The following is a 26207-nucleotide window of genomic DNA, read 5'->3' on the forward strand; positions in this document are numbered from 1 at the left end:
AGGCGTGGGTGCTGTTGCACATAGTCCTGCTGATCCCATCCACCTGCATGTTTTCTGCAAAAGCAGAGTAGAGAGAAAGTAAGTCAGTTGGGTGATATGATGACTTTTGCAGGCCAGGAAATGAGCTGTGGTATTAGACTGCCTGGTGTCTCAGCTCAAAGGCATCTCTATCTCCGGCTGAAAATCAGGGTTGAACAAAGGAGCAGCCTGAGAAAGAGGCACAATCAAGATGTTTGAAACACTCCATAATGTGTAGTTCAGAACAGTTGTATTCTGCAGTGCAAGGGGAGCAGGCATAGAAGGTAAGGAAGGATATGGAAGGAAGAGGATATGGATGGATTTCTGCTCTTCATGCTATCTGGCTTCTTCTGAGTCTCTGTAAAGTAAGTGTTTCTTGTTTCTTACCAAGCAAACTCGGGTATCTCCTTATCAACTACTGAAAAACATTGCTGCATCTCCTGTATCTGAACCAGTTTTGTTCATAACCCTCTAAGTATTGTACATAAATGTTAGGCTGGCACTGCTGGAATGGCAAGATTCTTGCTCCCCAATTAGCTCTGTATTGGTCAGGTTACTTAACAAATGTCCATGTGTTAGTCACTGGCCAATGAGGGCTGTCAGCTTTGTGCACATTAAGATTTATACCCATTGGAGCATCTAGGCTTAAATGCACAGAAAGGTCCGCTGAGCTTGATAATGTGTCTGGCATCTCATGAGTGGAACTTCACAGCCCTGCAACTGACACCCTGTTAAGAACAGTGGGGGCTGTTTCATTTCCTAGTGCCTGGTTTTCAGAAATGCTGAGTTTGGAATCAGTTGAAACTGGAGGCTCAGCACCTGGGGTGGAGGGGTGGGAGAGAAGCAAAGTCAGGCCCCTGATTGTTTGGGTTGAGCCACCTTCTTGTAGAAATCCCCAGCATCACTGACCACACCACTGGAGTTGAGGTTGTGAGGGGTGGAGAGACTGATCACAGAAATAACAGCATATATCCGGGATTTCAAACTGTGTAAATGGAGGTTTCAGAAGCAGGTGAATGATTCTAGTAACTACCAAACACATCTCTCTAAAAGCACCTTCCTGGCGTACAGCACGACTCGGTATTTTGTAATCTGGCTTTCTAAAAACGTAGCAATGAGAATTCTCACCAGAACTGCTACCTTGCTGTTTCCAGCCCAATATTTGTATCAGAAACCTCTCTAGCAGTGCCTGCCTCATGTTTTAAAAATACATACAGTTCAGCAGAAACAGTTTTATTGTCTCAGTCAGCAGAAGGGAGGCACAAAATAATCAAATTTCTGAATCTCAAGGTTTCAGCCAGTTTTCCATGGTGTTCAAGGTATAGGAGGGCAACCTAACATTTAAAGCCACAGGTGTCTTTACCAAAACTTCTATTTATTTTTTCCACTTATTTTTAGTGTAAACAGCAGCACCTATGCTGTGATCAAAAACAGGGCCGAAGCTGTCGGGTACCTAAAGTGTACTTGGCATTGGCCCAGCTCCGTATGGCAATCATTCAGAGTTTTGCCATGGACTTCCAGGGGAGAAGAGTTAGGCCAGTGCTGAATGCCTTTTAAAAGCCCAACCTACATGGAGCAGTAAGCACTGCAATCGGAAGTGTTTGTGCTTTTGTGTCCGTAGCCCTGGCCATTCTGAGACTAACCTTCATAAATCCAGCACGGCTCTTCAAAAACCCAAACCACACCACCCCCAGCCATTAGCCAAAGCTGTCGCTCAGAGCCTGCCCATCTCCTCATGGGTTCTGTTGCTGAATTGCTGTGCTTCTGTGCTCAGTTCAGGTTTGAAAAGTTCTTCTCGGATTTGTTAGTGCTTTATCATTAGCAGCCTCCCATGATACTGTCCTGGGCTGACTGTAGTTCTCGCTGAAGTGAACCTCTCTGGCTTCTTTTGCTGTTGTAGAAATCTTGATAAGGAGAAACCGTCTTTTTTTCAATAACCCCCCTCCTCCTCGCCCCAAGTCCCTGAGAGCTGTGTCAGCCACAGTCCAGCTGATGATCTCTGGTGGTGCCCAGCTTGTGACCTTCCTCTCTCCTTCTCCTCAAATAACAGCAAAAAATTGAGCCAATGTTTTGGGGGATTTTGAGGGCATCTCTCTTTCAAGCTGCTATTTCTTAAATGTGGATTCATGTTCATTGATTTTTTTTTTTCCACCACAAGGGACCATTGGATCATCTGGTCTGACCTTCTTTTTTACACAACCTGTCGAATTTCATCTCCCAGTGAATTTCATTTCGGGTACTCTTGCAGCCTAGCTTGGATGTAAGCCCTACTTGTAACAGCCAAAAAAAAAAAAAAAGGTGGGGGGGGTTGGAAATCAACAGCAATGAACTATTTTCATGCTTGATTAGCACCTATCTTTGCATGCTTTTCCTAATTCTCCTAGTGCCTAGGTGTTTCTGTATTCTGAACACATGCTAATAATGGTAATTGCCTGATCAAAGCTGCTATGGCCTGTAAAGCTTGTCCTCTGTGTAGCACTGCTGTATGTCTTTACCTTAGAGAACAGCTGCAGGGGCTTGGGTCAATAGCTTTATTGCCAGGGAGCTTAATTGCACATTTCAAAGTCCATTTAAGGACTTGATCCTGCAAACCCTTAATTGTGTGACATGCCCTTATGCATGCAATGAGGCCCACTGACTTCCATGAGGCTACTCGCAGAAGGAGAGACTCCTCATGTAAGTAAGGGTAAGCAGAGTCAGCCGGTAAATTTTAAAATTTCAGATGACCCCGATTCATAGTCCATAATGCTGACTCCAGCCTCCCAAAAGTATTTTTTCTTAAAAGTAATCATACTTTTGTCAACAGATGTAGGATTCTCCTTCCCCTCCTCATTCCTGCCTTGTTCTTCTGTTTTTTCTTAAATTCATAGAGTTTGAGGCCAGATGAGAGCATTATCTCATTGTGGGTTCTGGGATCATTTTTTGCTAGTTGAGTGTTCTGACTATTGTGATTTGTATTTTATGGAATTATTGTACAAGGCCATCTGGACACTTGATGGGCCTTGAGGAAATGTTAAAACCTGGCTGAAAACTTTCAGGAAGAAAGCTGCCTATAACGTGAGGCTGGGGACTCGGCTCACTGGTGCTAATAGACAGTAATGTTTACCTCCTCACACTGGTACGTTGATACTAAAGGAGGGATCGGCAACCCTTGGCATGCGGCCTGTCAGGGTAAGCCCCTGGCGGGCTTGTTTGTTTACCTGCAGCGTCCGCAGGTTGGCCGCTCCCGCTGGCCGCAGGTTGGCCGCTCCCGCTGGCCGCAGGTTGGCCGCTCCCGCTGGCCGCAGGTTGGCCGCTCCCGCTGGCCGCAGGTTGGCCGCTCCCGGCTAATGAGGGCTGTGGGATGCGATAGCCAGCACGTCCCTTGGCCTGCGCCACTTCCTGCAGCCCCCATAGGCCTGGGATGGTGAACCGCGGCCAGTGGGAGCTGCAATCAGCCGAACCTATGGACGCTGCAGGTAAACAAACCGGCCCGGCCCACCAGGGGCTTACCCTGAGGGGCTGTGTGCCAGAGGTTGCCGATCCCTGTACTAAAGGCTGTATCTGTATTATATGGTCCTAAGGCACTGGGTCTTCCGAAAACAGATGGGAGTAGATATTGTGGTAGCTCTGTGCAGCAAACGAATAATCTATCCGCGCGCTGTAGTGCACACCTGACACCGTGTTCATGCTTCTGGACCGCAGCTACACTTGGCAGCATTGGAAGGCTGCTAAGGGGTGAAAAATATTAGAGGATGCCTAGTATGTGTGCACCACCAGGTATCCGTCCATTTGAGCGTTAGCTTTGCTTTGCGGGACCCACACTCTGAGGCTGCACTAGGACTGTGCTAGCTAAGGGAACTGACTAAAATTAGGGTTTGTCCTGCGAGTATCCCATAAAAGACCTGTCCCCTCTGAGAGAGAGGCAGTATTGTCTAGTAAAAGCATCAAACGGGGAGTCAGAAAATTCAGGTTATCTTCTCAGCTCTGGCACTGACTTGCTGTCTCTTCGGGCAAATCACTTAACCTCTGTCTCAGCTTTGCCATCTGTAAAACTTGGAATAATTCCTCTCTGGGTGTTGAGGCTTTGGTCACTAACATTTTCAAAGGACGGTGAGATTCTCAGGTGGCAGGTGCTGTCCGAGGGCAGCACTCTGTTTGTTTGGGCAAGGATTTGTCGCGCACATTGGCTTGTACCTTTGGGTGCGCAAGCCTGTGAAGAGATCGGTCAGTCTATGGGAGCTGTGGCTTCCTTTGGCTCCCATTTCTCAAGTGGCTTCCCCAGGCACGTGGCCTTCGACTGCTGAGGAAGGGTTGAGGGCGTCTGTTTCCAATGTGGTGTGGCTGGAGATTGTGTTGCTTTGTTAGGAGGCTGATCCTGGAGCTGCTGAGTGCACTCCCGCTGTAATCAAGGGGAGATGAGGGAGATCAGCACCTTCTAAGATTGGGCCCTAATTTCAACATGTGGGGCTGACACTAGGGCCTGCCATGGGCTGACTGAAGCCGGGTAGTTGCCTGACTTTGTTTTCCTTTTCTAGGTACTTTAGTATTGGGCAGGGTGACGGGGCATTTAGGAGGCACACACAGGGCCCAACGGCATGGCTGAGCTGGTTCTTTCCCCTCCAGGGATGCTGTTGAAGTTGTGTGCTTCTGCGCTGCCCGATCCAGACTGCGAGCTGTTTTTCTAGGTAGTGAATCTGTCTTTGTGCCTTCTTGTCCATTGAGGTGAGCAGTAGCTGTTTCATTGCCTGTCCTTCCTTCACTGACTTCCTTTCAGCATGGCAGCTGCAACGATGGGAGGTTGCCCTAAGTCATTCTCTTGCAACCCCCATCCTTCCATCTGCATGGGGGTGGGAACCCCCGGTTCATTTTGCAGCCTGCCCATAGAGGTTAGGGGGTCAGGAAGAGAATTGTGGATGCACCTGGGGAACAACTGTGCTTTGCCACATACTCTGGGGAAGGTGGGATTCCGGAAAGAGCCCTGGAAAATAGGACTCTCGCCTTCTCCTAGTTCCTGGACTCAGCACCACATCCACCTTGGCAGTGTGGTCCTTGGGTTTATGCTGTCTGTTGGGTTGCCTAGGGCACTGTGCCTGGACACTTGGCCTGCATGCGTGGATATGGGAGGAGGGCCAGCCACAGATAAGCAGGCTTAGGCCAGGTGTGACTTATTTTCCATAGGACTATGCAAAATAAAATACTTTGTCCTTCTACAGCACTCCAAGATTCTCTAGGCCCTTGGCAGACATTAAGACTCCCAAGCTTCCTAGAGCTTCGATACCATTATCCCCTTTTTAAAGAGAGGGAGATCCAAGGCACATAGTGTAAGTGACCTTCCCATGGGCCCCCCGAGAATCAGTGGCAGAGAGGATGCTGGAGAGCTTGCTGCTGAAACTCTGGCCTCTCCATGCTGTCTGGCACTGCCTCCCCTGGCCGAAGGAGGAGAGAATAGGACAAGGAGGATTCACAGTCGTCTCAAGCCCAACACATTGTCCGCATCTGTGTTTCTAAAGCTCATTGCGTTGTTCTTTCCCTTTAACAAGAGAACGGCTAAGGCAGGAGAGTCCCCCTCCCAAGAGGTGACTTTTTTGCAAAGAGGGAAGTGGGTGAAACCTCAAAGGCAGAAAATGCATCATTTTCAACGGTGGTGTGACAACACGCATGTGGCCTTGAAACTCCCACCCTTAGAACTGCCTGTGACTTGTGCCCTACAGCCAAGTGTTCTATAAACAGGCGCAGAGCTCCTTTCTGCACGGGAAGTGCTGCCCAATGGAGAGCCTGGGTGGGTTCAAATATGGCTAATTCTGGCCATGTGGGTGGCACTGAAGCAAATCTTACCCCATCCCTAGTCTGTGCCATAATGAGGTAAACTCTAGTGCTGGCATCCAGTTCACAAACACAGGGCGACATCCTCCACAGCTATGAATCAGCACAGTGACTTTGCATTGCTTAAGAACTTAAGAGCGGCTGGACTGGGTCAAACCAAAGGTCCATCTAGCCCAGTATCCTGTCTTCTAACAGTGGCCAATGCCAGGTGCCCCAGAGGGAATGAACAGAACAGGGAATCAAGTGATCCATCCCCTGTGACCCATTCCCAGCTTCTGGCAAACAGAGGCTAGGGACACCATTCCTGCCCAGCCTGGCTAAATAGCCATTGATGGACCTATCCTCCAAGAATGTATCTAGTTCTTTTTTGAACCCTGTTATAGTCTTGGCCTTCACAACATCCTCTGGCAAGGAGTTTCACAGGTTGACTGTGTGTTGTGTGGAAAAAATACTTCCTTTTCTTTGTTTAAACCTGCTGTCTATTTTCATTTGGTGACCCCTAGTTCTTGTGTTATGAGGAGTAAATAACACTTCCTTATTTACTTTCTCCACACCAGGCATGATTTTATAGACCTCAATCATATCCCCCCGTAGTCGTCTACTTTTCCAAGATGAAAAGTCCCAGTCTTTTATTAATCACACTTCATGTGGCAGCCGGTCCATACCCCTAATAATTTTTGTTGCCCTTTTCGGAACCTTTTCCAATTCCAATATATCTTTTTTCGAGATGGGGCGACCACATCTGCATGCAGTATTCAAGATGTGGACGTACCATGGATTTATTTAGAGTCAATGTGACATTTTCTGTCTTCTTATCTGTCCCTTACGTCAACTGTCTTTCAGGAGCCATCTCACAATGCCCTGCACTGACAGTACAACTGGTGCAAGGGAGGACGCGTACCACCGACACAAGGAGTTAAGTGTAGACACACTTAATTTTGTAGTGTAGCCGTGGCCTAAGAGAAACCCCTCTGCACAGTGATGATGGAAACCGTGCAAGCACCTTGCTTAGACACAGTTGCTGGTGCCCTTTCAGGGCCAGGCCCGTAGTTGGTAAGAGGCAACAGCAGGTTCATGTCCCACATCACAGGAAGTTTTGCTAACCCCTTGTGCTGTTGCACAGTTTGCTCTTTTCTGCAAAACCTTGCACCGCCGCACACTCTCTCTCTCTCTCGTCTTGTTTCTCTTGCAGCCCGTCGGATGCACTGGAGACCACAGTGAGCGCGCTCGGGGGGTTGGCAGGCCAGGTGGAGGGGAGCTGTGGCTTTTTCGTTTTGTGGTCCCTTTTGCAAGGAGCACGCCTGGTGCAGGGGGGTACAGGAAACTGATTGCCCTGATAGATGGAACTGGAGCCAGCCCAGAAAGAGAGGATGTGACTACATGCCTGCCTGCTTGCATGCAGGAAAGCGTCAGCCCTTTGGGGACGGCATTGGGGGGCCTGCTAAAGGGTCAGCAGCACTACAGATTGTTACTGAGCTGGTGATGTGGATGAGTCCTTATGTGCCACGTTTAACACCTGGCTCCTACTCACGTGGGTGGGCCATGTTCCAAGCCTGCTAGTGAACAGGGCGGTCAGGCGATAGTCAGGCTGAAGCAGGTTCTAAGATGGCTCTTCTCCCTCCTATCCCTCTGGGTGGGAGAACATCCCACATCCCCTGTGCCATGTGATGAACGTCCCCAGTCCTCTGCCACTCGCTCCAGCAGCTTGGGCAGGAGGGGACAGCAGCCGAGACTTCCCCTCAGTGTACTGCCCGAAGCCTGGCTGTGTGCCATGGGAGGTGCAGGCTGGCCAGCGTGGCTGCGTGGAAGCACTCGGCCCCTCTGAAGGGGGCAGTTGGGAACAGGGTACTGCTCAGTGTGGGTCTGTCTGTGGACTGTGGGTGGAGCGAGACACAGCCACTGGTTTGCAGGCCCCAGAAGCTCCTGTGAGACATCTGGCTGCGCCCCAGCCCCATAAGTCAGCACCGCCCCAGTCGTGTGACTTTTGCTACAACCCAGACCTAGTGAATGGCTGGTGCCTTGCGCTGCCAGCGAGGATGTCCAGGGGCTGAAGCCCCAGTCTGGTCTCATGCCTCATGCCAGCAGGGGCTGGGCAAGCTGCCACAGCCAGGGGAAATTAGCAAAGGCCGGGCCAGGAAAGGAATTTGTTTCCAGTACCAGATATGATGTGTGCAGGAGCGGAGAATCCAGCCAGCAGAGGCTGCCTCTTGTCTCTGCCTTTTCCAGGCAGAGGAATGGCTGGCCAGTCCTCTCCAAAAAACCCATCCTGGTTATTGGGCCCCCCAGTCACAGACAGCATCTGAACCAGTCATTGGGGCCATACCTTGAGCCCAGGATGTGGCTGGGCTCATACAGTGGTGACTTAATGTGCATGGGAAATGGAAAAAGGCCAAAGCAGGTTTGCAGAAGGCCAGCACTGGATTCTGAAATAGCACCGGGGCGGGCTGAGATTCAAAACCTGCTGCATATCTAGGGCAAAGGGCGGTGAGCCTGCAGCCCTGCTCTTCTGTCCCACATGCATTTGTTCTCCCTTCCCTATTAAGCCCCCTTCTGACCTTGGCAAGGATCAGCTCTCACGGTAAGGATCAGAGACCAGAGAGGGGCTGCTTTCCCCGGCTGGTGTGACCTGGACTCCAAGGCCTGGGGCCACACTCAGAGCTGGTGTCAGTGATGGGCTCCACCGGCTGCGTTAAGCCAGCTCTAACTCCATGAAGCCAGCGGCATTGCATCTGCTCGCACCAGCTCGGAGTATGGCTCTCGCAGGGGTTGGTTTGCCTACAGGACTCGTGTCACTGGCAAGCTGCTGCTCTACAGAGCTGAACTTCTTGAGGGCCTAAGCCTGAGAGCGGGGAGTGCCTGCTGAGGCCTCCTCAGGATCAGGCCCCAAGGAGAATACCAGAACCACTCCCACTGTTCACAGCTGCTAAAGTAGGTCTGGTGGCTGGCTGGGCTGTGGGAAGCGGGCGGTGCGATTAACTGTGAAGCCCTCATGGTTTCCTGTGTGCTGACACAGAGCCTGTTTGCCTTCCCATTGTTACTCACCCCACAACTCAAGCCTGCTTCTGCAAGAGGCCGTGAAGATGTGCGGCTGCTGAGCTCTCTGACGGTGGGCACAGCATTTCCACTCGCCACCCCGTTCCCGGAGCCACGAGACCAGGGTCTCGATGTGCCGGCCAGAGTGGTGAGTGGGGGGAGGGCGTGGGGAAAGAGCAGTTGGGTGACCTGGACGCACGCAGCACGAAAGTGTCTTGCAGGTAGGCCCTGGCCCCAGCTGGACTTGGCCCTGTCAGGCCTGTCCACACAAGCCATATGCGCACATTGGGGCACCTGGTTCCAGAGCCGGAGTGTCCCTTCCACATCCCAACGGGCTGATCCATCTGCCATGTGGTGTTGCCCCAAGGAGGGGGCGCGTGACGGTGTAGGAGCTGGGCTAGTGCAGGCAGGCAGGCTGTTAATGGCAGAGGGCTTCTGGGATGTCCTGGCAGAGTCCGGCAGCAGGCACACACGGGGGTACGAGCTGTGTCCTTCCGAGGAAGGACAGTGGGATTGCAGGGCGGGGTTGGTGATGCAACCACCAGACCAAGGCCGGATGCTCCGGGGGCTGGGAATGGGAACTCCCAGGACTTTTCCCCATGGCAATACTTAATGCCAACCCAACTCTCCCTCGTGAATTTTTTGCTACACTGAGGCTCCCAACTTTGCATGGACCCAATACCCAGCTTGGGGATTTCAGGCTTGGGGGCTGCCTCTCATTTTAGATTTAAAAATGTGTTGAATCTAAACCAAAAGCGGGGCCCCACCCAGAACCTCATGGCTGAAGCTCCCTGAATTTCAGGAGGATCTGACTGTCTGGATCAGAGCTTCTCCTCCACGCCATTATACCTTTAGTTTTGGATCAGAACCAGGAGGAGCCTGTTACCCACTGAGATCTCAGGGGCTGAACAGCCATTCTTGGGAGATTTGAACCTAAGGAGAAATCTCATGAGAACAGACGATCTTGCAAGGTTTCCACCAGTGAAGACCAGAATGGCTTGTGAGACAGCAGCACCATGGGACCTGAATCCCAGCCTGGATTCAGCCCGCAACTCCCATGCCCGCTTGAATGCAGAGCAGATGCCCTGTTCTTAGCCCCGCTCAGTGTAAATACCTGGCTAACCTGACTCCATATTCATTTCCAAGCACCTCACCCCTGTGCTTGCTCTGTTAAGAACTTGCTGATGGGCTAGATTGAAACTTTCCCTCCACCTCCCTTTCTGATTCTACTGCATTAGGTGGATCAGAGTTCAAATGCAGTCTCGTGCGCTGGGCTCCCATCTTTTTCTCTTCTTTTTCCTCCCTTCCTTTCTTCCAAGCAGGTGCCATTACTCCAGCATCGAGCTGGCTCCAGGACAAAGTGCCACGGCTCCAGAATTCAGTGTTGTCACGCCCACTTGGCCCCGGAATCATTAGACCCCCTGGCTTATAGTTGGAATCCTAGTACTGGCAGCCCCAACTATTTGAAGATCAGGTGTCAGGCCCCCAGAGATCATAAGAATGGCTTAAAAATGACAAGATTTTTCAAAATCTTGTCATTTGGGGTCCTTTTTCTTGGCCTCGTGCTGTTTGAGTCTTTAGGGAGCACTTGAGTCAAGTTCTTGAGCGTTTCTAGGGCTAGGAACTTTTTCTTTTAAATGGAAGCTGCAATTGGCACCTAATAACGTGATGCCCCCAGGAGCTGGGGCTTCAAGAAAAGCACCAACTTGAGCCAGACTCGTGATAGAACGGTGAGAATTAGCGATGCCGGAATCCACCTGGCTGGGCTGTGCCAGGAACAGCCGCGTAGGATTCTCCCATGGCTTGGTGCAAAGCAGCAGTAAGGAAGAGGGTGCCCTCTTGCTGAGCTGCAACTCTGCCTTCCAGGAGAGGAACCGCATCCATCCCCCAAAACACCTCTACCTGGGAGATCACAGGCTCACGGCCCACTCTGCCCGAAAGGACACTTGAGAGAGAGTACGTACAGGATACAGCCCTGGAGCCCCAGAAACTCAGCAAGGAGGGAGATCTGTTTACTCCAGCCATTCAGCATTTGTCTAGGAAAAGGGGAAATTGGGCCAGATCTGGAGACAGTGGCAGCCCCCAGGAATGCTTTGGCTCAAAGCGTCCATTGACGACGGCTGCTTTTTCTTCCTTATTGGCTCCCCCTGGTGGCAAATCCATACGAATTTCGGCAGTTCAGTTCTCGAAGACTTCATTGGCAGGACAAGCTAGATGCAGGTTGCCGAAGTGTAATTCACGAGGCAGATCCTATAGGTAGCTATTGAGCGGCTAGTACCTACCTCCAGGGTGGAGCTGCGCTCTGTGCTGGGGTTTGATCCGTTTTTGTTGGACTCCATGTCTATGCTGTTGAATTAAACTTCCTAACTTACAGTAGCTGCAGCGGGAGAGGTGGCGCTTTGGGAAGCGGAGGTAGGAGGAGCAGGAGATCGGCTGCAAGGATTGTGGCTCCCCATCCACGCTGGGAAGATGCTATTGTAGCTGCATTCACCTGAAACTCTTGGCTCAGGTGATGCGACCCACTGGGCCAATCGGTGCCTGAATCCTGGGCTGGGCTACTGAGTGTGGATACATTGCTGTAAACTCAAGACATGCCAACCAACTGCTTGTTATGGTGCTTTGTGCTTGGGATAGACAGGAGGACAGGAGTAGCTGGGTTCTGGCATCATGCTCAGACCTGGCTCTAAACAGACAACCTACCGAATTCTCAATTACTGAGGGACAATCTCCACTCATGGATATATCTTTGCTTTCCACAACCAAATCTCTGTACAACTTCTCATGAGTGATGTACCCGAGTATTCAGATTCTAATATTTAAACTGTATTGTTAAATCTGTTCACCTAAACTTGGGTTATTGCTGATAATGTACTCTATATATGATATGACTTTTAAAAACTAACTTTATATTTGTGGATAATCTAAGCAGTACACCCAGATGTACAGACACTGTTTTCCCAACTTATGTAGTCTATAATTTTTTTAACTTTTAGCTTTAATAAAATTTTTAAGCACAACACTATTACTTCCCTCGCTGGCGTGATCCCATGCCTGCCCCAGCCCGAGACGGGGACATTAGATGGCATTGCCCTCTGCATTCTCCTTCGGGTGCACTAATTACCAATGTTCTCTTCCTGCAGAGCTCTGCGTGAAGTGGATTTCTGAAGTGGCTCCAGATCGTGGTGAAAGGATGACTGGGCCCCATCCGCCCTCCTTCACTGCCGCCCTGGGACTGGCATTGCTCGGTGTCCTGGTCTTCCTCTCAGCCCTGTGTGCTGCCTGCAGAAGGTACGTGTCTGAGCCTCCCTCTCACAGTGTAAACCACGCGTCAGGGTAGAACAAACCTCAGGAGTTTTGCATGGGTCTTGGAAGGGTTAATTCATACATGGATCTCCTTTGGCTTAAGTAGTGGCAGTCTGTATGTCAGCCCCTCTCCCCCACCCCGTCCCACTGTCCCTCAAATGCAACCAACCAACCATGGAGCCGTGCATGCTGGGGCAAGGCTGGGGGAGCTTAGCTGATGCTGATGCTGTGTGGATACCCACCTATCTCTGTTGCTCAGCAGTGCAGGAGTGTGAGGACCCCAGTGCCTGGATTTCAGTTGCCTGAAACCCCCTGCTGCAGACATGCAACTAGATTCCAAAAGCTCCCACCCTCCTGCTTCACTCCTCTCCCCTCCACCAAGGACTATCCCTGCCAGGTTTGTTCCCCAGCATCAAAGCAGGAACAAAGCTCCAAGCCAGCGCTGCACTGGCTGCAAACAGATGAGTCACAGGCTAGGGAGAGGCTGGTATCTCCCAAACTGGTGGCTTTTTCCAGCCAACCCAAACCACAAGCCACAAAGCCAAGCTAGACTCCCAGGGCGGGGATGGGATCAGAATCAGCCCTATGCTCTCAGCTACGATTGGGCCTCTCCCCATGCTTCTCCATCGCCTGGTCTTCTGGCCCCAGCACTTGCCTGGCACAGCAGCTGCCCATCGCTGTCATAAAAAGGGGGCTGGACATATCTGTCCTGGCTGAGTACAGTGAGACCTGCCTTAAACCCCCCACCCAAGGGACCAGTAAAGATCCCCCTTCTTGCAGAGGCGGGGCTTGAACTAAAGGCCAGACAGGATTGTCCTGGGAAGGGCCTAGGGAGGCTTAAGGCTGCCCATTGGAGGTGGGGTTGGGCCATTGCTCCCAGTGTCACCATGCCATGTGGGGTGAGGTATGGCTAATAGGAGGAGTTGGCCCTTACGCCACCATAGAGATTCAGAGCAGGGAGGTTAGGGGAGTCTGAAATGTAGGGGGAAGTGATCCTAGCAACACCCCTCCGCCCCTTGGCAGCAGCATGAGCCCAGGAAGGCTGCCAGGGCCCGGAGGCATGTGTCAATCCCACCGGATCCTCATTAAACACTTCCCATAGGCTGATGTGTAAACTAAGGAGGGCCCGGCACAGCTGCGGAGATGCCAGGCCCTTTGAAGAGGGAGCCCTGAGGTTTCCATCAGGGTTAGCTGCAACTGAGCGTGTCGAAGGTCTTGTCAAGATAAAGGGAGTGGGCAGGATTCCCACATCGAGCGCAGCAGGGCGCTCTGCAGCACCAGGCTGTCGGAGAGCCCAGACAGGCCGGGCAAAGAGCAGGGGAGTGGGGGCCAAGTGACAGCTGCCCTCAGGAGAAAGCAGTGCTGCAGGAAGCACAGAGAGTCGGCTTGCCACCTCACACAGTGTCCAGGCCTGGCTAGAGGGGGCTCTGGAAAGATACAAGGCAGGACACTCACAGCGGTGTATGGGCACAGTGAATCCTGAGTGGCGGGCAGGCTCACAGGAGCACGTGGGCGTGGATTCAGAGTGGCGGGCGTGCTCACAGGAGCACGTGGGCATAGATCCTGAGTGGCGGGCAGGCTCACAGGAGCACGTGGGCGTGGATTCAGAGTGGCGGGCGTGCTCACAGGAGCACGTGGGCATAGATCCTGAGTGGCGGGCAGGCTCACAGGAGCACGTGGGCGTGGATTCAGAGTGGCGGGCGTGCTCACAGGAGCACGTGGGCATAGATCCTGAGTGGCGGGCAGGCTCCCAGACACAGGTGCAGTGAGGCGGGAACAAATGCAATGCACCGTGTTGTACAAGCTTAGGAGCTGTGCAGTGCCGACAAGATACCAGGTCACGGGCATGCTGCAGCTGGTGCCCGTGCAGGCAGGATGTGGTGTGTTCGTCTGACTGATCCACACAGCTGCACGACGCACTGAGTAGTCTCAGGAAGCAGAGAGCGCTCGCCGATGGTGCTCTCATTAGGCTCATTCCCAGCATTCGGTATATGCTCCTAATGTCCGCGTGACCACTGTACTGCAGTAGGAAACGTGGCCTTAGCTATAACGGTGATGGGCATGGTGTAAGACCCTGGATACAATACACCTGGATCCACTGGGCTAGCCATGAGAAGCCGATTCCTTGGGTGATTAGCATTCACCAGTGCTGCACAGAAACAATACGTTAAAGCTGAGGCTTTAGAAAGTGACCTGTGATTTTGGGTGCCCAACTAGAGACGTCTCACTGGGGCCTGATTCCCAGGGGCAGGCTGAAAATCGGGCCTGTTGGAGGCCTCTCCACAAGGGCCCCCAGAAACACTGGTCACGTCTGAAAATGTTGCCCTGCAGGCCACAGGAGAGCTCTTCTCACAGGATGCTTGCTGGCAGATCCTTCACCACCATCCAACCTTTGGCTTAATCCTTCTCCTTGCAGGAAAACTAGGAAGAAGGTGGTCCCACCGGACGGGGTGAAGCTGGTAGATGTGGTAAGTGCGCACATTGGCTAGATAAGCTTATGGCCCCAAAGTCACGCAACAACCAGCGGGAGCTGCTACTCCTGCTCCAGGGGAGCATGGGTGGCCTAGGGGGAGCCCAGCGGCACTGCCTTAGGAAAGGGCCAGGATGGCCGTCTCCTGGACAGCAGCTGTTGCAGGAAAAGCTCTAGAAATGGGCTGTCTTAGAGCCCCATCCTGCACGGTGCTGAGCACCTTCTCCTGGCTCAGTGGGAATTGGGGGTGCTCAGCACCTCACGAGGACTGTCTGGAAGCCTCTGGGGAAGAGCTGTCAAAGTGGAAGGTGGAGCGAGTCTTCTCTGCCTGGAGTGAGCAGCCCGCGGGAAAGGGAATTGGGACGGCCTGTCGAAAGGTGTCTGTGTTACTGCTCTGGGAGGGACCAGCTGAGCTGGGAGCCAGGTTGTAGCCGAAGCAGCATATTTTGGTGTCCAGAGATGCACTGGAAAGCTGAGTTATTTTATTCCCAGGCATTAATTCAAAAACACGAGCAGCAGGGGGCTGGAGTGCTCGTTACACAGCAGAGACCAGCCTCCACCAAGCATAGTATGTGACAGGGAGAAGGCACTGAGCCCTAGCTGTTGCTGGATGGTGCTTAAATCAGAAGGTAAAGTTCACCAGCATGGCACTAGGCGGATGGAGCAGGCTTGCTGGGTGGAGCTGTTTGGGGAGGGCCTGGGGCAGTGCAGCCTGGCTGTAGGGATCCCCCAAAATGGGTACTAGCCAAGCAAATGGCAGGCAGGGTTGGTAAATGCAAATTGTACTGCACACTGGAAAACATCATCCCAAGTACACCTACAAAATAATGGGGTCTAAATTAGCGGTTACCACTCAGAGATCTTGGAGTCATTGTGGATAGTTCTCTGCAAACATCTGCTCGATGGACAGCGACAGTCAAAAAAGCAAACAGAATGTTAGGAAAGGGACAGATAAGACCAAAAATATCATAATGACAAGATAGGTTTCAGAGTAACAGCCGTGTTAGTCTGTCTTTGCAAAAAGAAAAGGAGGACTTGTGGCACCTTAGAGACTAACCAATTTATTTGAGCATGAGCTTTCGTGAGCTACAGCTCACTTCATTGGATGCATACCGTGGAAACTGCAGTAGACATTATATACACACAGAGACCATGAAACAATACCCCCTCCCACCCCACTGTCCTGCTGGTAATAGCTTATCTAAAGTGATCATCAAGTTGGGCCATTTCCAGCACAAATCCAGGTTTTCTTACCCTCCGCCCCCCCCCCCCCCAAACTCACTCTCCTGCTGGTAATAGCCCATCCAAAGTGACCACTCTCTTCACAATGTGTATGATAATCAAGGTGGGTCATTTCCAGCACAAATCCAGGTTCTCTCACTCCCCTCCAAAAACCAAACACACAAACTCACTCTCCTGCTGGTAATAGCTTATCAAAAGTGACTCACTTTTGATAAGCTATTACTAGCAGGAGAGTGAGTTTGTGTGTTTGGTTTTTGGAGGGGGGTGAGGGAGTGAGAGAACCTGGATTTGTGCTGGAAATGACCCACCTTGATTATCATACACATTGTGAAGAGAGTGGTCACTTTGGATGGGCTATTACCAGCAGGAGAGTGAGTTTGTGTGTTTGGTTTTTGGAGGGGGGTGAGGGAGTGAGAGAACCTGGATTTGTGCTGGAAATGACCCACCTTGATTATCATACACATTGTGAAGAGAGTGGTCACTTTGGATGGGCTATTACCAGCAGGAGAGTGAGTTTGTGTGTGGGGGGGCGGAGGGTAAGAAAACCTGGATTTGCGCTGGAAATGGCCCAACTTGATGATCACTTTAGATAAGCTATTACCAGCAGGACAGTGGGGTGGGAGGGGGTATTGTTTCATGGTCTCTGTGTGTATATAATGTCTACTGCAGTTTCCACGGCATGCATCCGATGAAGTGAGCTGTAGCTCACGAAAGCTCATGCTCAAATAAATTGGTTAGTCTCTAAGGTGCCACAAGTACTCCTGTTCTTTTTGCAATGACAAGATATAAATCCACGGTACCCCCACTCCTCGAATGCTACGTGTGGTTCTGGGCTCCCCATCTGAAAAAGAGATATTAGAGATATTAGATATGGAAAAAATACAGAGAAGGGCAACAAAACTGATTAGGGGTGTGGATCAGCTTCCATATGAGGAGAGATTAATAAGACTGGGACTGTTCAACTTGGAAAAGAGACGACTGAGGGGAAAGAGAATCAAGGTCTATACAATCATGACTGGTGTGGAGACAATGAGTAAAGAAGTGTTGTTTACCCCTTCATGTAGGACAAGAGCCAGGGGTCACCTAATGAAATGAATAGGCGGCAGGTTTAAAACAAGCGAAAGGAAGTACTTCACCACACAGCACACAATGAACCTGTGGCGCTCATTGCCAGGAGCTGTTGTGAAGGCTAAAAGTATAATTGGGTTAAAAAAAGAATTAGATAAGTTGATGGAGGATAGGCCCGTCAATGGCTATCAGCTAAGACGGTGGGGGATCCAATCCCATGGTCTGGGTGTCCCTAAGCCTCTGACTGCCAGAAGCTGGGACCGGATGATGGGATGGATCACTCTGTAAATTGCCCTGTTCTGTTCATTCCCTCTGAAGCATCTGGCACCAGCCACTGTTGGAAGTCCAGACACTGGGCTAGATGGACCCTTGGTCCGACCCAGTGTGGCCGCTCTTGAGAGTCTCACCGGTGCGTCTCCTCCTTTCTTTGCAGTCGTTGCTGAGGCAGATGCAGCTCCGATCACTCAGTAAATCTGACACCAAACTGCATGAGCTCAACAGGGTGAAGCACGTGGATGAGCGTGAGTGGCTGTAAAATTCTACCGTAGCTGGAGCTGATGTGCAGAGAGATCTGGCGGCTCTGGGGCTGGGAGTGCGCCGATGCAAAGGGAGATGGTGTCTATGCCTGAGGAGCAGCGCAGCCTTCCAGTTGCAGGGATAGGGTAGTGGTTCTCCCAACATCCTCTCTGGTAGGGCCACGTTGCCTGCTACTAGATGGCTGGTGTATTCCTGCGATTACACGTGTCCACACGGGGTAGTTGCACGTGCAAGTCATCCTTGTTAGCATGAGCAATGACACTCGTTCACGCTGTGAATGAGCTTCCCAGTGAAGGGGTATTGACAAGGGCAGGGTATTATTAACACTTATCTTTCTAACTCTGCTTGGTGAGTCCATTGAAAGAGCCAGCCAGTGTCCCCTACAAGAGCCAGCGCAGACTCCTTACGCACCTCTTCTCTTCTCTTTCTCTTTCTCTTCCCAGACCAAAGACCAGCCAGCATGGATTTCCTTTACCCATCAGGGTCTTTGGAGGATGGAGAAGGAGCTGCGCATAGCTCGAGCTTCAGCATCCTGCTGCACCGAGAGCTGCCCCAGATCCCCCATTCCAACCCTTCGGCTGATGCCCTGAGTCCTGACCAGACTTACTCGAACCTGTTCTTCTCAGCCCCGCTGAAACCAGCCCCGGAGGCGCTGTACGAGTGTGCGGCCGTGACTCAGGAAGGGCCTCAACCAATGCCCGTCTTGGGAACCCCAGTGGAGGCGTCCCCTCTAAGCGAGGCGGACAAGGCAGTGATGGCTGAGTACGCCTGCGTCCGCAAGGCGAAGAAGAATTTCCAGCCAGAGCTCCAGGACGAGACACAGAGTGAATCCTTTGTGGGGCCTGCGGACCCAGAAGGCTGGGAAGGAGCTGCCTGTAACCCCCCAGCGGTGAAGGTACAGTAACATCCATCACCTCCTCCCGCCCTGAGCCTCACAGTGCTGTGGGATGGGAGACGGGCAGTGTCGGTGCTAGGTGGGTAGGAACACACTGCCTGGCCCTGAATGGAAGCCCCGAGCTTGGCTTGCCATTATCCAGGGGGTCGCATTGTTCTTTATTTGTGGGGATTCAGGTGGCTGGGGAGATCTGTGGAAATGGTTACAAATCCTGCCAGCCTCCTGAGTGTCAGCAGGAAGGGTATATTTATTATCGATAGCACCGAGAGGGGGCCATTGCTGGGAGCTGCAGAAACTCAGAGCTCAAGGACTGACAAGCCCCAAAGAGCAGAGTGCTTTATTCTCTGGCCCCTGTTATACAGGAGGTTCAGGGTAAATGATCTCGCCTTAAACTTTATGAATCTACCTATTTTATTCATTATTTGTCAGCTCCTTCCATTTGAAATGTTTGTTATTCAATCAAGGAGCAGAAATGTGATTTTGGCAGCCAACTACTCGCCATGAATAATGACTAGTCGAAGCAAACAGTGTGGGAACAGCGAGTTTGAGGATATTCATCCAAACTCGTCACCTCTAGTAACGAAAGGTGAAGGAGGTGAGAATTGACTTGCAAACCCACTGTCATGGAGATTGGGTCCCCCCTGTGGAATGGGGGAAGAGAACTTGAACGCAAGAAGGAAGCCAGGAGCTCTGGAAAATTTTTAAGCTTTCAGAAAGTTCTAAGTGGAACTAGAGCCTGGGGCCCCAGAATTGTAAATATTGTGCCTGTGAAAGGCCCAAGTGTTGGGAATTGTGTGCGCAATCTTAGTAAATGCACATGCAAATGTGCATGCCGTTCTGAAAACGTGGGCCTTGATTTCTTTCCCCCTTAAACTAGATTCTCACCTCCTTCCCTTCCCCACTAAAGAATACACTTAACCAGTTATTGTTGCTTTCATTCTTGGGGGAGTCTGGGTGCAGACTAGCTGCAAGATGACCCTTAGAAGGTTTCCTTACAGGAAGATTCCAGGTCCGCCTCAAACAAAGCTTGATGGGGCTGGTGCTGGTGCTGATGCCTATTGGACTAAGGTTCTAGGTCTATTAAATCCTCTGCTCCTAGGAGTGCCAACAGTCCCTGCCTGTACTGATGAGCTGACCTTCCTTAATCACACGTCAGAAGGGAAGGAGGGGGTTTGGATTAACTCTGGATTTGGATTAGGCTTAGGCTGGATTTTGCCTGTGCTTCTGGAAGGGAGTAAAACAGTTTATCCTGTCTTTGCTGTTGTAACCGGGCATCTGCCGGGCTGATGAGTAGCTTATCAACTGAGTTCAGGAGGCCATGAGCTTGCAGGGGATCAACTGTGCAGCAGGGTACAAGGGTTCACCACAATCCCTAAGGCAGATCTGACCTTGGGGGATCACTGGGGCATCGGGCAGTTCAGTCAGGGCCTTATCCAAAGCTGATGGGAGGAAACAGGAGGCTTTGCTTTGCTTTAGGTAAGCCGTGGCTCAGGCCCTCGGGATTCAACTTCACAGGTGGCTGAGGGAATACAAAATTGATTTGGGAGGGCGAGACCCCTTGGAATGACCCAGGGAAAACACTTCCCTTAAACATGTGTACATAGCCCTTAGAGCTGGTGAAAGTCTTTCCGATAAAAAGTTGGGGTGGGGGTGGAGGGGGGTGAGATGGGGGGAGGGGTTGATGAAAGTGTTTTTCAGAAAAATAAAACTTTTTGCAAAAGAAAAATTTTAAATTTTGATCAAAATTTTTCAGCCAACCATTCTGAGCTGTGGGTGAAATCCCAGCCTCTTCCCCCTTGTTTTTATTCCTCCCCCAAACTTTTTCCACTTGAAACCAGTGGGGGATGTTTGTATCCACAGAAAATTGGCAGTCTTTTTTCACCAATAAACACACATTGTGGGAAATTTCAATTAAATAAAAAACATTTTGTTTCTGTCGACATTTTTGTGAAATATATTTGACCTTTTTAACAAATACCAGCTCTGGGTGGGTGGGTGGCTGGGTGTAAGCTTCATTGAGTCAAAGTGCTGGATTCAGACCTGGCTGTAACGGCAGGCACTCATCCCACAGGTGCCCCCTGGCAGTCCAGTGTTGAACCACAGTTTTGCCTGCCTCCGTTTCCCCTAGTAAGCTTTCAGTACGTTCAATGAGACTTGCATACAGTGAAAAGCGCCACTTCTGGAGTCTGGTTTATTAAGCATGGTATGTAAATAAGCTGTCTCTTCCTGCTCTAAGTCTCCAGGGCTCTCCACTGCTTGGAGCTCTGTAACTTCTCCCCTGTACAACTTTGTCTTTTGTCTTTCTCCTTGGGAATTTTCTCTCTTTGCATTCTGGGGGGGATCTGAGCAGATGCCTCTGCTCTCCAGGGTGGCATCACTGGGAGTAGCTTCTCTCTCCCCAGGAGCTTCCTCTGTCCTGGGGCCTCCTGACTGAGCACTTTATAACTCTTTATACAGCCCAGTGTCAGGACTGGGACAGTTTGATCTAGTGGTCAGAGCCAGGGTGGTCAGAGCCAGATTCTAAGCCAGGGGTCAGAGCTGGAATTGGGGAGCAGTAGCCACTTGGGAAATCGCTCAGTTTCTTGGACAACTCCTTGCGCCTCCTTCTGGCTTAAATGGTTTGGTCAGGCCAATCAGTGGGGCCAGTCATCGTCCCCAGGCTGGATTCTTGTGGACAGTGCCTGTGGGCTGGGTTCGAGTTCTGCTAGCCCCTCACTTCCAGCTGTTCTGGGTGGCCTGCCTAGTGGTGGCCGGGGGGAAGGTGCCTGGCACCTGTGAGCCCTTGCAACCCCGTGTTCCTTAACTAACTAACTGCAGCTCAGCAACTTGTCCACTTAATGATGCACAGGTGAAACTTGCTCTCCCTAGTAAGAGCCGGTCACAGGGAGGCTGGTTGGCTCCTCAGAAGCCAGTCCCTGGGACAGAGGCAAATCCATTCACTTCAGTTGGTTTGTCCACCGTTTACCCCAGATCTGAATTTTTGCAGAGGGCGATCCCTCCAAAGAACGGGCCAAGGCCAGGGCAGGTGTAAGCCAGTGACTTTGAGCAGGGCTGAACTTGCCCAGTGACTGTTATGGCAAGGGATCCCCTAATAGGGCTGCACATATCAGAAATCCAGGAGGCCTTTTTCCAGCCTTGCCCAATTCCCTCCTCCTTCCTTATGTTGTCAGAGCGCAGGCACCATCTGGATAATGCTCCTTCCCCTTGGTGAGTTGGGATGATGGCCGCTGACCTGGCCATGGCTCAGCTGAGAGCTGCTAGCAGAGGGTAGACCCAGCAACCTGGCAGGGAGAAGACAGGTAGATTGTTTCCACTGCAGACAATGGTGGAACTGTGGGAAGCTAGTGAGCTCCGGGCAATGACACAATGAACTTTTACCCCCACGGAACTAAGAGCTCAGGAATTCTGGAGTCACAGGATTTGACGTCTCATACATAACTGTGCAGCCTGCCAGAGGGGCCAATGGGTAAAAGTGGCTTCTCCACAGGAGGGGGTGGACCTCTGGTTGCAGAGCGGAGGACTCCAGACTTGGTCCCAGAGGAGCAGCTAGCTACACCTGTGACTTGGGCTGGGATAAAGTGGCTCAGGAGGAGGAGGGAGGGAGGGAGGCCAGCTCGGTTCAGTTTGCAAGAAGCCAAACCATGGTCCAAACTGGAGGAACCGAGCCACTAGGCGTGTAGAGACAGAGGGAATTCAGCAGCAGATTGCCAGTCCTTCTGTCTCCGCACTGGGTTATTTTTAAAATCCCTCCTGTCTCGCCAGCTTTCTGGCTCCAGCGTCCGGCGGGGTTTCCTGGACTGTTGCTGGCTGGTCCATGGCAGCATCTCCAGCCAGCCCTGGCGAGGGTTGTGCATTTACAGGGGCCAGAAGGCAGAAGAGCATTAACAGCTTCAGAGAAAGCAAAAGGCTGATTGTTACCATCCCAAGCCTCAGCGGCGGGGGCGGTGGAGCTGGGGGGGGCGGGGGAATGTGAGTGCCAGCAACTCCTCCTCCTCTATCTCCCGAGGGAGCATCCAGAGCCAGTGACGTTCGCTTGCCGAGCCCCACAGCTAAATAGCAATATAAACAGCAGCTCCCACTCCCTGGCTTTTGGGGCCAAAGGTGCCGGGGCTTAAGCTCTGGGTATGTGAGCTGGGTAGACAGATGGCCGGTGGCGTGGCTCATGTTGAGCACTAATAAAGAGCAGTGCGGGTGTTTTGGCAGCAGCGCGGGCTAGCCACGCGAGCTTGCACCGAGGGGGTAGCTTCGGGTGGCTAGTCAGAGCCTCTGCCATCTGGCTCTTTTTAGCTTGCTAGCACACGGCTGTCTCCCCGGGCTAGGAGGCTCGTTCCCCGCTGTAGCATCGCCATCCCGTTAGCAAGGCGCGGGCCTTCCCTTGGCCACGCCACACTGGGGGAACGGTGCCAAGAGAGGCCTGTTCTGCCCGTGCAGGAGCTCGCTTGGGCCTGGGCATGCGGGTGGAGTGTGAAGGTGTAACGCGCCATCGTGTGCATTGCTACACAGACCAGCCGTGCAGCGCTGGGCTGGGCCGTACACAAGCGATTATACGGGCAAGGCTCCCCCCCCATGGCAGCAGAGCTCCTCCCTGCTCAGACCCTGTGTCCCAAAGACCCAGCCCCGTCAGAAAAACGCCTCCCCAAAGTGAGACTAAATTGGCCAGACGTGGGCTGAGTTGCTGCACGGGGCGGGGGGGGTTGCACAGCCACCAGCCCTCCACCGAGGATGCTGCACCTGCCTGGAGAGCCATGTGCCAAAGTCTCCTCGCTAGAAGCTGTCAGGCTGGACTGCAGACAGCCCCCGGCCCTCTGTGCTGCTACCGTGATGCCTGCAAAGGACTTGCCACTGACCACAGCTCGGCAGAGGATGTTCCAGGACCTTGGCTTTTTGTGCTATAATTTACTCACTTTGCTGTTACGTCACCCCCCGCCCCATTCATCTCATCTCCCTGTGGCACGTTGCTCTCTTGCTGTAACCTAGATCGTGGGCTTTTACGGGCAGGGACTGTCTTTTTAGTGTGCGTCTGCGCAGCAGCCAGCATTGTGGGGCCCTGATCCACGAGGGGAGCTGCCGGGCCCTCCTGCAGTAGAGGAATACGAATAATCACAAGAGGCAGGTGAGGACAAGACTTTGAAATGGATCCCTCTAGGATGGGAGCTTCGCGGGCTTGCCCGAAGAGGAAGTTAGTGAAAGGAGAAGGGGGTTGTTAGCCAAGTTTAGACCCTGAAACCTCACCAGTAGATGGTGTCCTAATGGGAAAACCATGAGCCTTCCTAGGAGGGGCTGTGGTGGGCACTGAGAAATACTGGGCACTTTGTTCAGGGGTTTATATTGGGAGCTGAGTCAGTCCATCACCAAGGCTAAAGGCTTCTGGGAGGAGGCTCCTTGTGTTTCTCTTGGATCAGATGTTTCCCCGGAGGGAAGGATGGGAGGCAAATCAAAGGAACTGAATTCCCAGGATCATCCCGGGTAGGAACAGGGCGACTGAAACGGCTGCCCAGTATTCCCTGTAACAAATCTGGGCTGGGGCTGATGGAGGCAACTTCCCCCATTTCCGCACCCTCGCTTCAGGTGCCCCGGGCAGCTGGGCGCACCTTCTGCTGAATTAGTACTAGGCTATTGCCCTCAAGTTAACGTGCCTTGATATAATACCCCTGTTACAGGGGTCAGGGGCTGATGATTTAGGAAGTGCTTTGGGCCTCTGTTAATCCTGTTGGCAGGTCGGGTAGATGTAGAGCCTCTTTGAAATCCAGGTCTTGGGGCGAAACCAGGCCTGGCATAAATGGGTGCAGTTCAGCTGCTCCAGGGTTGAATTTGGCCTGTTACGTCTAGATCAGTTGTTCTCGACTTTTTCTGTCTCATGGCTCCGTTACCCCCTGGTCTAGATTGACCTTTGCTGCGTAAATGCCTGGATGCCCTTAATTCTGTGGGTGGGACTGGTGACTTTATAAAGCAAGTGGGCAGAGCGTGAGTCACAGGCAGGAATACACGGGCAGGTTTTGTTGTCCCACTGCTGTACAGGAATCCCCAGTAACCGCAGGTGTTCTTTTCTAGGTAGAAGAAATGTACTCGACGGTGTGCAAAGCTGGCAAGAAGAAGAAACACCAAGGCTCTGCTCTGTCCCTCTCTGAAGGAATGGACCTTGGGGAGACGGGCCAAGGAGAACAGGGGTGGCCAGCTGCCCATCTTGGAGATGTCAGGGCGGGGTATCAGTCCACACCGGGCCAAGTCTCGCGCACTAAGCCCTGCTATGAGTCTATCAGTGTTGGATCCTGGACTGAGCACAGCAGGAACCCAGCCCCAGAACCGGCCTACGAGGCGGTAGATGTCAACTGGAAAAAGCCCAAGAAAAGGGACAAGTCTACCAAGAACTGCCCTGCTGAGAACTTGTATGAAAGCATCAGCGAAATGTGGGAAGGGGACGCTAGAACCACAACTGCCCTGACGGCTCCCAATGGGTTGGAGATATACATGACAGACTTATAACCCCTTATGCATAGCTGCCCCCTTCCAGGGATGATCTGTGCTCCTCCACCGAGACCTCCAGCTGTCTCAGATCTCAGCCACATGGCGAGGCACAACAAGAACATCCAACACCACAACGGTAAATACTAAAAACATCAACCCGCTCTAAATCCTTCTGCGTCAGGTCTCAGGCCAACCTGACACTAATGGGAGTTTCCCTGTGGGCCAGGTATCCCATTGCTCCTTCTGCAGAAATCCTTGCACCTTCCTCTGAAGCAGCTGGTGCTGGGCACTGTCTGAGGCAGTTCGCTGGGCTACATGGACCTATGGTGACCTGAAAACTACAGGCAAAAGAACTGAGTAATTCTAATAGGTGCCCATTGGAGTTTGGCATTGCTTGGGGGCTGTGCCCATTCTAGGAGCACAGACACCCAGGTCAGGTACCTGTCTTGCCTGAGTCTTTCTGCAGGGTCCAGTGAAGCTGGGCACAAAAACCTAGTTAAGGAAAGGGGCAGCTGAGTTAATAAAGAGGACTCTCCCATATGTATTTTAATCCTGTTCTGAATTTCTGCCTCTGTCCCAGCCAGCAGGCTAACAATGCAGCAACTGAGAGACCCAGAAACAGGATGGTTTTTATTGCCTGAGAATGCACATTTAATGGGATAAGATTGCCAGTTTGTTCCAGTTGAGATGGTGAGGGTTTCCTGTCCAGGTGCTTGGAGCTCTCATTATCAGCCTGAGCTGCCCAGGGCTATAACAGTTCCGGGGTAGCAAAACCAGGCAAACGTTGGCCAGACTTCTGAGTCAGGCTGGAGGGCACAGGCCACAGGCTCTGGAGCGGCAAAAGGAGAGGACAGGAAATTGAGGCAGTGCGGTGAATGGGTGGAGCTCACCGTTTGGGGCTGAATGCACCGCAGGTAGAGCAGATAGCTTTGTGCTCAGTGCATGGCCTGGGGGCAGGGGGAAAAGGGTGGCTCTAAGCCACCTGTACCCCTCCTCCATCCTTGGGCTGAGCAGGGCCCTTTCAGCCCCTAGCCAAAACAGTACCAGCAGGAACGGTCCTCCAGGTCCTGTTACGCTACCCAGGGACTGCCACTTTGGCCTCAGCCCTTCCTGCTGCCAGCCTTCCCTGGTGGTGGCTGAGAACCGGCTATGCCCTTCTTACGCCACCCTGGGATTCTCCAGTGTCGGGGCGTCCCCAGGTGCACTGCTTGTTCTGCGAGAGCCGTGCATGCCAGACAGACAGAGGGCTGAGCAGCTGGCCCAGAACGCCCATGTGCCAAGCTTGGGAGTTATCGTTGGGGGCCCCGCTAACGGGTTACATGGAGTAACTGGCTCCTCTAGTGCTTGGAATATTGAAGAGTCCAGAGACAA

General features: G+C 52.1%; 1 protein-coding gene across 2 annotated transcripts; it reads left to right on the plus strand.

Moving 5' to 3' along the window:
• The first annotated feature begins 292 nt into the window (after positions 1-292).
• On the plus strand, positions 293-25340 carry LIME1 (Lck interacting transmembrane adaptor 1). 2 transcript variants are annotated; one of them, XM_084645301.1, is made up of 6 exons: positions 293-383; positions 11997-12144; positions 14576-14627; positions 17373-17460; positions 17920-18371; positions 24423-25340. In XM_084645301.1, the coding sequence occupies exons 2-6, from the start codon at positions 12047-12049 to the stop codon at positions 24852-24854; spliced, it is 1122 nt and encodes a 373-aa protein (XP_084501427.1). In that variant the 5' UTR covers positions 293-383; positions 11997-12046; the 3' UTR covers positions 24855-25340. The 2 variants fall into 2 exon arrangements, with proteins under 2 accessions (XP_084501427.1, XP_084501426.1); XM_084645300.1 differs by lacking the exon at positions 293-383 and adding an exon at positions 8970-9004.
• The last annotated feature ends 867 nt before the right edge of the window (positions 25341-26207 follow it).

Source organism: Lepidochelys olivacea (assembly GCF_965140295.1).
Source record: "Lepidochelys olivacea isolate rLepOli2 genome assembly, chromosome: 13".
Classification (NCBI taxonomy): Eukaryota; Metazoa; Chordata; order Testudines; family Cheloniidae; genus Lepidochelys; species Lepidochelys olivacea.